Below are 14,862 nucleotides of genomic sequence, written 5' to 3'. Positions count from 1 at the left end.
TTTAATTAAATAAAGAATTATTTAGTGAAGTTCTATCATTAGTGTAACAAAGTAGAATTTAGTGTCAACAACAGTCAACACACACAAAAAAAAAACATCAACAACAAAACACACACACAAAATACCAATATAAATAAGTTATTTCTTATTTTTCATGTGTACTCTTTATATATTATTATTATAAAAGCATCTAATATGTAAAATAGGAAACTTATGAGAGTTGAGGTTAGATTCATTGAAATAATAATATAAAAAAATTTCACAAAAATAATATAAAAAAATTTCACAAAAATCTTTATTTTAATGTGGAAATTACATAGCACTTGGATTAGTGTATAGAAATACTATATATAATACTGTTAAAAAGTGTTAGAACAAAGTCAAAATTTAGCTTTCAGGCTACTTTCAAACAAAAATGGAAGGTAAATCATATATTTAGTACACCAGGAAACTGGAAAAAGCATTGACTTCAGCAAATCATTCATAGTTTATGTGCCCTACTTTTTGCTTTAATACTGCAGACAGTCTTTCAGACATTATTGCAACACATTTACTCCAAATGTCTCTAATATACTCCCATAAAGTTTCTTTGGAAGTAACTTTTGGTTTGTCAAGTTTTTGATCTATCAAATCTTAGATATGCTCAACTAGGTTGAGATCAGGACTCTGCAAGAGTCATTGCATCATCTAAGTGACTCCAACAGCTTCTTTCTTAACTAAGTATATTCTGCATAGATTGGATAAGTATTTGAGGTCATTATCTTCTTGGCAGTAACTCCTTTACCAACAATACACAAGTCACTAGGTATAGTATGACAGATCAGTATCTGATGATACTTGCATGGTCTATTATTCCATCTATTTTGCAAATACATCATGCTGCCTCAGCAGAAAAACACCTCCAAACCATCACACCACCTCACCAATGCTTCATGGTAAGGTGCCATGCATTGGGGTAAGTATCTTCCAGCTTTCTTCTGCCAGATGTGCAACCTATGCTTTGAACTAAATATTCCAAAATTGGGATTCATCTCTTCATAACACCCTTTTCAAATTGTCTCCAAATGTAAAGTCCAATTTTTGTACTTCTTAGCAAATTTCAGTCTCTTGACAATATTTGCACATTTGCAGATTGAAGTAATGGTTTTTTAAATGCCACATGACAAAATATGCTATTCTCATAAAGCCTTCCTGATACTATAGATCTGGACTCTTTCCTGTCATTTTGTACATGGTTATATATGCCATGCTTGAGATCAGTAGCAGTCTTCCTTCTGTCCCAAAGGCTTTATAAATGAAGATACTTAACCTTAGTACCCTGGTTCATTCAACTGTCATTAGGCATCAGTGAAGTATTACAACAATGTTCAAATTTACATTCTGTAATGGCATGGAAGAAGTATCCCAATAATGTGGAACGAATGATAAAGTATTAACTTGTTCTAACTCTTACACTGTATATTCATGGACAAACCTTTCATAAAAAAAACTGATTAAAAAATTAGATTTTTTGTGTGAAATAAAAGATGCATTGTTTACTAAAAGTCTGCCAACTTTTGTGAATATACAGTACAGAAACTGTAATAAGAGCAAAAAATGCATATAAGGTTGGTCAATTCATAGCAAGAGATCTAAAACAGACTTACATTGAAGTAGAAATGGTTTATTATAGTGCTTTAATTTCTTTAAACTTACTTTCTTTAACAAAAGAGATTGCTTGCTAGTCATCTTTTCCAGATCTTTAGCATCTTCATTTATCCTCTCCTGATAATCTCGTTCTTGACTCTTCCAATGTTCAACTTCTTGTTGAAGCTCCTTCTGCTCTTTGTTCTTCCCTTCAATCTTGTGTTCAATATCTACAAGACACCAGTTGAAAGTATACTGAAGACCTACCATAAATGTCTACAGAGCATCAGATAAGGCATCATGCATAGTCATTATCAATACCTAGTGAATAAAAGATATAGCTTCATATACAGTTTACCATAAATACCTACTGAATACCATACAATGCTTCGTGTTTAGTTTACCATCAATATCTACTGAATGCCAGGTAAAGCTTCACTATTAATATCTACTGGATATCAGAAGGCTTCCTGCACAGCTATCAACATCTAGAGAATATCGGATAAGGTTTTATATACAGTTCATTATCAATGTTTACAGAATTTTAGGTTTCATGCATAGTTTTATCATACATACCTAAAGATAAAAACTTGCTGATAAATTACTGTGTGAATGATAAAGATTTGCTAACATATCTAAAAATAACCAATCATTAATGGTAATTTACCATAACAGCCAAAATAATACCAGGTAAGGACTTAATTAAACTTCATTACAGTTATTGACACATTTTAAATTTGAAAGTGCAAATAAAAGTATCAAGGACTAAAGTCATGTCAGTTTAAAAAAAGTACAAAATATGCTAAAGATCTAGGAATGAAAGTGTTTTCCCTATATCAAATAATGTTTTTAATTTGTTTCCTTTAAAGATAAATTCATATATATTTATGCTGCACAAAATTACTAAGGTTGGAAGAGCACACCCTAATGTTTACTACTACTCCAGTGTATAGAGTGTATTAGAGTAAAATTTACTGTCAATCTGTTAAACACCTACAAATAACTGAAGAATTCCAGGAAATAATTTGCTGATAATTCATTTATCAACACCTACCAAATACTAAATTAAGATTTTAACTAACAGTTTGGCATCAACATCTACAGAATAACAATTAAATATTTATTGAGAATACAGAATATACTGATACTTAGCACAAGAAATCCAAAACTTGATTGTAAGTTTAGTTTTTTTTAATCCTAACATCTTCCAATCAAAAAAACTATGATACATAAAATCCTTAGAGAAAGATTAACAGTGAAGTCCTGTGTTTCCTGAAACTTTCACTTTACACATAAGATTATAAGTCACTGAGTTTTGTATCTGGATTTTTTCTCTTTGTAATTTCTAGCTTCTAAACAGCTTTTAGACTTACTTCTTGTCCTACAAAATAAACATTTTTAGCCAACAACACAAGAGGCTGTATTAAAGTTACAATAAAAATGTTTTATAAGAAAGGTTTTAACTTAAACCTTTTATAGTTTTATTGACATCTTCAATTCTCTTGTTAATAGCTCCAAGTTCAGCTGTACTATTGTCTAACTTTCTTCTTCTGTCTTCTACAGATATCTCCTGCAATGCCTGCATAATACAAGTAATTTGCCATGAGACTTGGAAGTATTATCACAAAATCAAAATTACCAGAAATGCAAAATGTTGCCATAATATATAAATAAATATATATATGTACATAAAATTTCACCTTCACCAAAACCTCATAACATATGCATATATACTCTTTTTTTCTTTTCTTTTTTTTGGGGGGGGGGGGTTTATAAACACAAATTTTTGTCTATTACTAAGATACAAGATAACCTAACTATATAAATTTCTATTTCGGTTTGAATGATACCCAAGAACTACCCTATGTGATAAAAAGATAACCACGTGCTACTATGAACAATCCTGGCCTACAGAGACTCATGGAAAGAAGGATTGTTGAAATTGCACATTCATCATAAGTGGCATGGCTAAAAAAACAATGTTCTTTAATTTCATCATGAGCTTCACAAAGGATTGAAAGGTAGTTTAGTATTCAAATGCATATGTGGTGAGAATGAAGCAATTCACACAGACAATGTACCAGAAGAAAAACATCATGATACCAATTTTTCTGCTATTTGAGGTTTCACTGCCACAGGTGCCTGGTATTCACAATTACAAGAAGTGTGCTCTATTATGAATATACCTCTTTGAGCTTCAACACTTTTCAGAAGTATGAAGAGAAAATTGGCAAGATACATATAAAAGTGTGCACATATTCCATTGGAATTTAATAAAGTTTGTTTGTGTGTGTGTGTGTCAAACAATAAAAATTATACTGCAATATTTGTAGCTTTTTTATTTATCCATAAGTCAAATAGTGCAATTTCCATGCTGATCTGAAGTTGATTGTACAATGTGAGCTTTAGTTTTTACCCTTGTGAATAACAAATATTTCAATATACATTCTGGCTTTCAAACCTATATTTTCTGATGTTGTAATTTCTGTTAAAAACATACCAAATAAGTCAAAATTACTCTATTTTAACTAGTTTATGAAATAGTTACATATATTACTGTTGATGGAATACGGAGTAAAAGAAGCTACAATAACATGTACACAGACAACTCGGAAGTAGCACTTATTACGAGTCAAATAACAAAAAAACTATCATTTTTGGGTATAAGATGAAAAAGACAAGCATATTTGACACAAATTGGAATGACTCTCCTGATGCAATAACTGTAGAAGGATTTTGCAGGTCAGAAGTGAAGCATAAGCTCTGATATAAGAAAATAATTGGTGGTGACAATTTATCTGTACATAAAAAAGTTGTGAAGCGTGTGTCTTATAGCAGGGACATAGACAAAATGAATGTGCTAATCATTATGTAAGACTATATAAAAAACGTTATTCCAAATATCGGGAGAAAGTGCAGAAAACTGCAAACACTTGAGAAAGGCAGGACATTAAGGCTTAAAAATGTACTCAAGGACAAGGATGCAAAAAATCTCAAATTGTGAACTACAAATGTAATTTTTTTTAATTTTTACACAATCATAATGTGTTTATAGTTTTATAAAACTTATCTTCAGTTCACACATGTTGAAGCTATCTTCCAAATAATGCCACTATAGAAAAGTATCACAGAAAGCCTACAAGTGGTTTTATAAAACACCTTGTTACATAACTGAGTAATTCTTGCATTTTAAAATCATAGTTGTAAATAAGTCTTGGGATTTTTGCATGTTTTATGTAATCATAATCATTTATCTGCTAAATTTTATTAGTTCTTAGTAAGTGTAGTTTTATATATCTCTTTGTAACTAATTTTTTTTAAAATCTATAATCTTGCCTGGTTCCAGTGGTACACTACTAACTAGACAATATAGTTGTAGCTTGCCTCAGACAAGTTACTTAACCTGAATATGTAGAATGAAGCATTTCCACTTAAATCTCAAATGTAGGGGGCAATAACATTCCTGTAGTATGTAAAATTAAATCAGTAATATCACAAATCACAGGGATTTCCATATGCAGTCAGTTGACATTTTTATATATGCAATTATATATATACAGTATAGAAAAACTGGTAATTTTTAATACACAAGAACTCTAAATTTTGTAAGTAGTAAACATGAACACAGTTAAGAAAGAACAGTGTCACAAAATGGCTTATCAAGCAATACCTTTCATGCGTAATGTATTTTACACTTTTTTCACCTGAAGCATTTTGAATATACAAGATCCATTTCAAAATACTGGTTTATATTCACAACAAAGTGTCTGATCAGCATTTGCAGTCCTACTGAATTTGTGTAGGCTTGCATATCACTGAACTAAACATCAGAAAATAATTTGAGTTTTTATTTTTACTTCATTTAGTTTTAGTATACTCAGTTAAGAAAATTGGGAAGAACAATTCAGATCAAATACCACAATTTCAACTTTACTACATGATATTTACATATGAGGTATCTATTGTAAAAAATAATAAACATTACAAAGACAATTCTGTAAAACAACCCATACATAAATTTATAGAATTTCTATTTCAGATAATAAAGATCATAGTGTTATAAAACAAAGAACACTAAATATTACTAAATAATTCTTTGAAGATTGCTAATAACTTTGAGGATTATCAATCTGTATTGCTTATTAGTTGCAACCAATTTTTTTTATTCTTACTAATTTTATGTTTCAGTGAAGGCAATGATTGTCTTGTATGCATTCATGAATATCAGCTTCACCAACTGTCAAGAAACATTCCTAACAACATACGAATTCTAATGGGAAGAATTAGTTACATGCATGTCACATGATATCAATGCAAAAGGGATAGTACTGTACACTGGATCATCCAGTAACTGCAATATAACACCGTATGCATTGGTCCTATCTATTGATGTAAATCAGTTGTAGATGGCTCTGAAGGAAAACCTTAATAACTGATTATATCCATGAGAAATCAAAATTAAATTTATTTTCTAATAATAATTAAAAAAAATTAATATGAATCTTAGTGTATTAACTAAATCTTTAACATGTTGTTTTTAAATTTCTATCAATTTGTGAACCTAAATATTTTTATACACATACCCATTATTACATATAGACAATACACTTTCATTTATATTAAATTTATTTTAAACTGAAAAAATGTTTCATTTTATTAACACTAATATACAATTTATTTTCCTGAAAATTTCCTACTCTTGTAAATCAATTTGACACTGTATATATTTTATATAAACAGAGTGAAAAGAAATTCAAGCTGAATCATCAGTGAACACATTAATACTCCTATGAAAAGTGGGGCCTAATAGGCCCCAGAGCAACTTGAAAGATTATCAATATTAGGCTAATAATTTTGTATTTAAATAAAATTGCCATTTAAATCCATTAATGAATGGATTAACGAGATTCCCACTGTCCCTATCTACTATCTAGCGAAACCACAGCCAGGGGAACCGGCTTGGAGAAATCAGGACTAGAAACGTCTTTTCGTAGGAGTGTTAATTTTACAATGTAATTTCACTATCAGCAGCTATACATGTGTGTAGACAGAGAGATAAGATGGCAATAAGCAAAAATAATCAAAACCACATTAATATTTACATATATCACTTGCAAAAACATAAACACTATGGCCATAAAAATCACAACACATCACTATCACAAAAAAATGAAAAATGTAATATATACAGCTGTTATAAAAATATTGTTTGTGGGCATATATGCATGTGTGTGCATGTATGTGTACATGTAAAAATAAAACATTTTTACTATAAATGTACAAACCACCAAAACTGAATTTATAAAAAAGTATAAATGGTACCATTTTAAAATTACAATGTCTGTGGTCACATCACCAAAAACATTGGAGATATTCTGTTTATCAGACATAATCAATACAACAGAAGAAAAATTAAAAAGCAAGCTACAAATTCAATTAAGATCTAGAATTCTGGATACTAGAACTCACAATATGCCATATCTCATTACCATTCTGTGTCTATAGCCCACTGTAGGTATAACAGTTATCTTTATAGACATGAAAAGAGAAATCTGATATCACTCAATTTCTATCAAATTTATATCACCAACTCTCCTATTGGCACACAAATCTGTAACAGAAACATTGCATTTTTACATAAATATCTTGTCAAGATTGTGCAGTACTCAAAAATCACCACATACCTTTGATGCAACACAGATAATTGTGAAATTTTTTTTAAATGAAAATCATGAAATAATACACAATCATTCAAAATTTATCATATACATACCTTCTTTCAGTACAGTTATTATACACAGTAGTTTAAAACCATTTGCACAATCTAAGATGGGAAGACACTGATGCCAGTAATAATATTACCAATGCAACTCATCCCAGTAATCAGATCTAATTTTGACAGTCTGTTTGTTTCATGTCACTTCAGCTTTTAAACTTTATTTTGCCAGTAACTAATGACATCAGTTGACATCCTCAGCTCTTTATTTACTTAATTTGAAACAAATGTTTTCACACTTACTGCTTCCAGTTCTTCTCTTCGACGATACAAGTTATTATTGAGAAGGTTTTCAAGCTTGTTCTTCTCAGCTTCCAACTGTGAGAAAACAACAACAGAGTATGAAACAGAAAACTTAGTGGAGCTTAAAAACATGTTTTGCATGAAAAACCTTCAAGCCCTCTCTGAACAAGTAGTTTCATTTACAGTAATGAATGATAGATGGCTTGTATCAGCAGACTGTGCATCAATTTTATTTCTTTTATTATGCATCAACTAAAAAAAAAAGGTACAGAAGGGAAAACAATATTTTAAAATATGTTGAAAAATTGTACCTATGGTCTGACTGTGAAAAATAATATATTGTGAAAAACATCCCTTCCCAACCAGTAGTTATTAATTTTTCTTAAATAAAGGTGATGTATAATTTTTACAAACAAGAAGTTTGAAAATTATTGTTCTTAATTCTGAAATACTTGAGAACTCAGAACACACACTACCCTTAATATCATAGTAGTACTAATTCTCTGTTGCACAAGTGAAAAATTTTTCACTGGTTCTTAAAATGATTATACATATAAGCAGAGAAATACTACAAATTTAAATTTTGGTCCTTTAGAACAGTGAGTTTTGATATGAAGATGTAACGTTCTAAAAAAAAGTACCATAAAAAGAAAGTTAACTTTTATCATTTGTATTAAATATTTTACTCTTTCTTTCATAAAAACAATAACAAATATTTAATTGTTCATCATCTCAACATTAAATTCCAAATATGTGGTACATAAGAATCTTTGATTTTAGTTAAATATCATACAGGTTAATATAATAGTCAGTACTAGAAAGTGTGATAAGTACACCATACTTAAAAGATTACACAGATTTATATATATATATAGAAATTAAACATCTCAAGTATCACTCGTAACATTCACTGCTGCTTGATTGAAAATAAAACACTAGAGCACACACTTTAAAAATTACAGAAATACAAATGGCAAGTGCTCGATTTTTTATTATTCATCTACATTTTTTCAAATAAAGAAATACCATAATCTTTCAGGTTTCTATGTGTTTTGTTTCAGTGACAAACAGATGTCACTTCTATTTATTTCTGTGTCAAAGGTACTATCTAAGACCAAAATGTACTATTCCTTTGAAACAGCATAATTATGATTTATATAAAGCACTGATTATGAAAAGCCTTACCCTCATTCGCTCACTAAAAGCTTCTTTGTTTTCCTGTGTTAGTCTGCGAATCTCATCATTTAATCGATCCACCTCCTCTTGATCAGACACAGAAAGCTGGGTTAAAAGGTCTTGCTGCAGTTCACTTCGTAGTGACTGTTCTGTAGATTCCATAGACTTCAAACTAGATTCCAAACTGCTCAAGCTTCGTTCCTAACAGACAACAGCAGCAAATATTAGTTTTCAAGTATAAAACATTTTATTCAAGTAATTTAAGTGCAAAGAACTAGAAGTTCATGTTGTGATTAAAATTTTCACTGCTAATAATAACAATGACACATAACTGGAAACAAACAGAATTTCTTTATGAGATGACAAATACTCTTAATTTTCTACAAGTTACATGTAATTAAAAATATAAAAGACAAAATTAAGTAATACACACGTACACACAGTTTGACTTACATAACAGGATTTATATTTAATTTTGTTCCATAATTAACACAACCGTTAAATCTAAAGCCTACCCCATAATCCAAACTTTCTTTTATTTAAGTATTAATTCTCTCCCTACTAACAAAACAAATACACAGCATCAAAACTATCATTCCTCCTCTGTACATTTTATTTGAAAAGCTAAATTACTTACAGAATATCAGTATTTTTAAGTTTTCTCAGTTTTGAGTAGATTGTGTAAGATCTTAAAATAAAGTCTTTCTTTTCAAGTTTCATGACTACAACAAAATGTGGAAACTTTGCAGGAAGGTGAATAGTTTTGCAAAGCACTGTATATGAAACATTAAGGTAAGCCAATGTTACTGTTTCTGAGAGGATATTGATGTGAAATAATGCTATTAGTCTAGATGGGACTTTAAAGAAATGCCAATGCTACTGCTCTTGATGGAACATTAAGGTAAACCAATGCAATTAGTCTGGATGGGGCATGAAAGCAACGCCAATGCCACTGATCTAAATGGGACGCTAGAGGAGTGCCAATGCTATTGTTAATGATGAAACTTAACATAATCAAATGCTTCTAGTCTCCATGAGCATCGAATTTCCAAAATTAGGCTCAAATGGTTTTGCAAATTACCTTGAAAGTTAAGGATAGATGAGTATGGGTGAGGCTTTTGTTGTGGGTTGAGAAAATTTATTATCTCATTAAACAATGAAGTTACAATGCTGAAAATTTCAACATGAATTATTTATAGGTTATGTTTACATCACTATTACAATGTAGATGTTACACTATTGAAGTTATACAATCTAAAAGGGGCAGAACTGAACCAGACAAGTCACATAAGAAAAGTGAAGACTGAGATTTTTATATATTTCTCTTTCAAATTAAGAACCTGAAACATAGCTAATACAAACATTTGAATTATAAACTACATCCTAATGCTAATTTTACTAATGTACACTGATAATAAGTTGTTTAATCAATTCTTGAAAGGATTCCTTAAAAGAACTGTGATGTGCACATTGACCTACATGATTTTTAAAATCAAGATAAACCAACATCATTGATCTTGTTTCACTGCAATAATTTATGTTTGTAATACATATTTTTAGGGCAGAGCATGCTAAAATGAACTACAGAAACTTGTGTGTAAAATTGCAAAAGTACATAAACTACTTACAGTCATGTAAAAAAATTAGGACACCCTATGAAAACCTGTGTATTTTTGTAACATTTTTGGATATATAGATATTTAATCTAAATTTTAACAATACTGAGAAATTATAGGAATATAACTAAACAATTAAAACTGAAGAAAAGACTTTTCAAGATTTTCTATAAATGTAATGCTACAAAAATGCATTATGTGATGACATTTTAGGGTTTTTGGAGACCTCTTTTTGCATCTTGTGGTCTGCTCTCGGGGTGAACTTGCTTGGACAACCAGACATGGACATGTCGGCAGTTGCTTTGAAAGCCCTCCACTTTTTGACTATTTTCCAGACAGTGGAATGGCTGACTTCAAAATCTTTTGAGATCTTTTTAAATCCCTTACCAGACTCATAAGCTGCTTCAGTTTTCTTTCTGAAGACCTCAGACAGCTCTTTTGCTCTCACTGTGGTGCTCACTCTCACTTCAACAGTCAGGAGCACACCAAACTAAACGTCTGCGGCTTAAATAGGGCAAGCCTCATTCAAAAGGCTGAGTAACGATCTTCTAATCATGTGCACCTGGTATGATACACCTGTGTGTGAGTTGAGCCATGTTAAGTAGGTATAAATGTGGGGGTGTCCTAACTTTTTCCTCAGTTCAAATATGCATTTTTGTAGAATTACATTTTACAGAAAATCTTGAAAAGTCTTTTCTTCAGTTTTAATTGTTTAGTTATATTACTTCAATCTCTCAGTTTTGTTACAATTGAGATTAAATATCCATTTATCCAAAATTGTTACAAAAATACACAGGTTTTCATAGAGTGTCCTAATTTTTTCACATGACTGTACATTCAGAAAACTAGATATGTACAATAGAAATGTATCTTAGCTACAAGCAGATAAAACAATGACTAGGATTATTTACAATTTCAAAAACAACAGCTCAACCTCATAAAAACATTACCTTAGGCTGACGAGAGCGTTCCAGCCCAGTCAGCTCTTCCTTCATGAGTCGAATATCGGCTTTCAGTTTATCAAATACGTCTCTAGGAAAAATTCTAAAATCAGCACAATGCTCATGGAAATTTGAACAAGGATTTATACCTCAACTCAAAATTAATTTTAAAAAACTCTGATATTCAAATAAATAGTTAAAATTAATCTAGGTTTCCTTTATTTCAGGTATTTATGTAAATATAAGCAAGGGCTATCTACACTAACCTCCTCTAATTTTGAACTAACAATACTGTAAGGAAGTTAACTAGCTACCAGCAACCACTGCCAACTCTTGGGCTACTCTAACTGAATAGTAAGATTTGACCATCACTCTTATAATGCACTTATGACACAAAAGTGCAGAGTGCAGTTATACAATAAAAAGACAAAAATAATGGACCATGTATTCAGAGACTGACATACTACTTACTTTGCCACACCTGGTACAGTTAAAAGAGTTTTGAACAAAAAGTTAGATAATAGTTAATTATTTTGAGAGTAAGTTTTTATAATAATTTAACATATTCACTAAAGACACAAATATGTACTTAACATTATCTTTATATCCATCCAACTATTCAAACAATGTTCTGCCCACAGTTCAGATAACAATGAGATGATTCCCTTTTAGGGTTATAATATCAGAGACTAAAAACAAAAAATTCAGAAAGTTTTTCAACATGGAAATAAAATAGTCTTACTAAATTATAAAAGCAACAACCAAAATAACAGCATCTCCAATAAAACTGAAATAAGTTTAAAAGAGTATAAGGCTCCCATATACTTTAAACTACTATATATGCACCTCGTAACTCTCTCATACATAAGTTAAAATTTACAAACTTTATCCTAAACTACCAAAAAAGTGTAATGAAGAAGTGTTGTAGATGTAAGTACCAATGCTAAACTTCATTTTTAATTTTTAAAATGGTAATTTTATCTAAAGAAACTATATCCTACATTTAAACAGAAAGGTAGATGACAAAAGGGAACACAGACATTGGTATAAATCTGATATTCAAGATAAATTATTTTTGAAACAGGCACAGTACAATAAAAATACCTATTTAAAATAGTGTAAGCTAAAACGAACTTTCATGCAGATAAAACACTACAGATATGATAAAAACATCTTCAAGCTCAACATAAAAAAGGTTCACATTACATTTACCTACAGCCAAGCATAACAGACACAACAAAAATATCCATTAAGCCTACTATACAGTAGGTTCAAGTCAAGCTTTTAATAATACCTACAAGCAAGCACTACAAAAGAAACAAATGTCCCTTAAGCCAATTCAATTGCACAGCAAATTCAAGTCAAACTTTCCAGCAGAAAACCATAAGAAAAATCAAATATCTATTTTAATTTCTCCAGTATCTCCAGTAAAGGTTAAGGAAATCTTCCTTGCAGCTAATGGCACTAAACCATAATGTTTATTCAGATTATGCAGATCTATAGATAAAAACTGTAATAATGTTCTCTTACCAGTACAAGACAAAATGAAATATTTATATACCTTATGAATAATTATCTCAACCTTTTAAATGCTGATACTTCAAGTCATGTTTTTGCAAAACTTTCTTCTTAGTTCTATTAACTTGTAAATGAACAATAAATATCAATTAATTATTCATATAAAACGTGAAAGCTTCATAAAGTAAAAGCATCAGCCTTTGTATAAGGATTTGTCTCATCACCTCTAAGACACTTATCATGAAAATTGAAAGTTTGACGAGCTCAAAAAATTTCAATACCTAGTAACATAACTAAGCACTTACTTGTTTTTGCTGTTCTTTGTTTCAGCTTTCTGCATGTCACTTACTATTTGGTTGATCTGGCTTTCAAGAGGTAATATAAATTAAGGATATACACTAATTAACAAAGTTTTGAAGCATGAATAATATTCATTGAAGGTACATCTATAGATATAAAATAGACTGTAATTTAAAATATGTTAATGACACTACAAAAATCCCCCCTTTAAAGATAATGTCATTTTGTGTTTACTATTTCTCACATGTGGTCCCACACTTTGTCAATTTGCTGGAAAAAAACAGTTCACTTCACACATTGTGATAGTTAATTATCATTACCAGTAACAATGCAGTTTGCTAATACTTTGTTCTAGAAATAAAAAGTACTATACCCTTCTTTACACATAAAAGTCAGTACATATTTGGTATGAATACATATAGGAACTGAATGTAAACTGTTCTTTTAAATTCTCCAGATTGGAAAAAGGCCTGATAATTCTGGTATTTATTAAGAATTTTTATATGAAAGAAATGTAATATCAAATTCGAAACAAAACATGGTGGTGTTTTCGTGTCTGTTACTGTTATATACTACCACTGTTACAGTTCACATAAAGTCACTGATCAGTAAAAGATATAGCTTAAATTCTCCCTGTGGGTTGCAAGCTGCTTCTCCTGTTCAGATATCTCAGTGACAAGTTGCATGTGTGCTTTGTGAAGATCAAGTCGGGAACGCCTGGTGTCAAAATACCCTCCAGTCAGTGCTCCTTTGTGTGATACCTGGTCACCTTACAATAAATAAAATCATATACATAGGTGCTGCTTTAAATTCTTACAATGCTTTCAAACTGTTGATTTTTTATTTCAATTGTTAAGCTATTTTACAAAATTATTATTTTTATCAGCACTTTGTAGGCATTAAGTTTCATAATATACAAATAGTTTAGAACTACTTTTGTCCTTATTAAAAGTAACCTGCTAGAAATGAAAAACCAAAACAGTATTGTTTTGAAATTAGATTCTCTTTAAAATTATAACTAATTTCCTGAACAGCCAGATATTATCACACAGAAATATATCTCTGATTGTACTATATGTACACTAAATATCTTGATTATGTACTTTAAGAGCCAACTGTATCAAACATTTTAAAGTTAGTATATTAGTCAGTTTCATATTTCTTGAAGTAATATTTATTAGTTAAATGTTATCTAATAAACAAACATCGTAATTTATAGAAAATACATAAAAAAATGCCCAAAACAGGTCATTTACACCTCAACTTCATGTAATCCTTTAAAAGGCATTGGTTTCCATAATAAATTATAAACCATTATTAAACACTCAAGTTTACACAGTGATATGAAAAGTTTGTTTAATCAATAAAATGAGAGATTTTCTTGATTTCATTATTGATATGGTATTAACAACAAATTAAATCTATTACTTGTGTAAAATGGGCTAAGTAAATCAATATTCTGAAATGAGGATAATTTTACCCTCTTGCAATTTTTTATGAACTTCATATTTAATGATAAAAGATGTCACCAAAACACTTCTCTAGTTCAAAGTTAACTAATTTGGGCTTTATAAAAATGTTCTTGTAACATTTTAAAAGGAATTGACATACCATCAGAATGGGAAAAAAACAAAAGTTGGACTGTTATAGATACAACTGCAAAGCT

The 14,862-nt window shown here is 30.1% G+C and overlaps 1 protein-coding gene across 1 annotated transcript in view; it reads right to left on the bottom strand.

Moving 5' to 3' along the window:
* SMC3 (structural maintenance of chromosomes 3) overlaps window positions 1–14,862 on the bottom strand; it is a 126,237-nt gene that overhangs the window by 26,986 nt on the left and 84,389 nt on the right. Inside the window, exons 18-24 of the mRNA XM_076461031.1 lie at window positions 13,816–13,965; window positions 13,202–13,271; window positions 11,388–11,469; window positions 8,831–9,022; window positions 7,646–7,720; window positions 3,097–3,205; window positions 1,696–1,856 (exon numbers count right to left, since the gene is read on the bottom strand). Of these exons, the coding sequence (XP_076317146.1) occupies window positions 1,696–1,856; window positions 3,097–3,205; window positions 7,646–7,720; window positions 8,831–9,022; window positions 11,388–11,469; window positions 13,202–13,271; window positions 13,816–13,965 (839 nt within the window). The remainder of the gene's footprint in view (window positions 1–1,695; window positions 1,857–3,096; window positions 3,206–7,645; window positions 7,721–8,830; window positions 9,023–11,387; window positions 11,470–13,201; window positions 13,272–13,815; window positions 13,966–14,862) is intronic.

The sequence above is a fragment of the Tachypleus tridentatus genome, chromosome 10 (assembly GCF_004210375.1).
Source record: "Tachypleus tridentatus isolate NWPU-2018 chromosome 10, ASM421037v1, whole genome shotgun sequence".
In the NCBI taxonomy this organism is placed as follows: domain Eukaryota; kingdom Metazoa; phylum Arthropoda; class Merostomata; order Xiphosura; family Limulidae; genus Tachypleus; species Tachypleus tridentatus.
The sequence above is the reverse complement of the archived record's forward strand: the minus strand, read 5'-3'. Positions and strand labels throughout refer to the sequence as shown.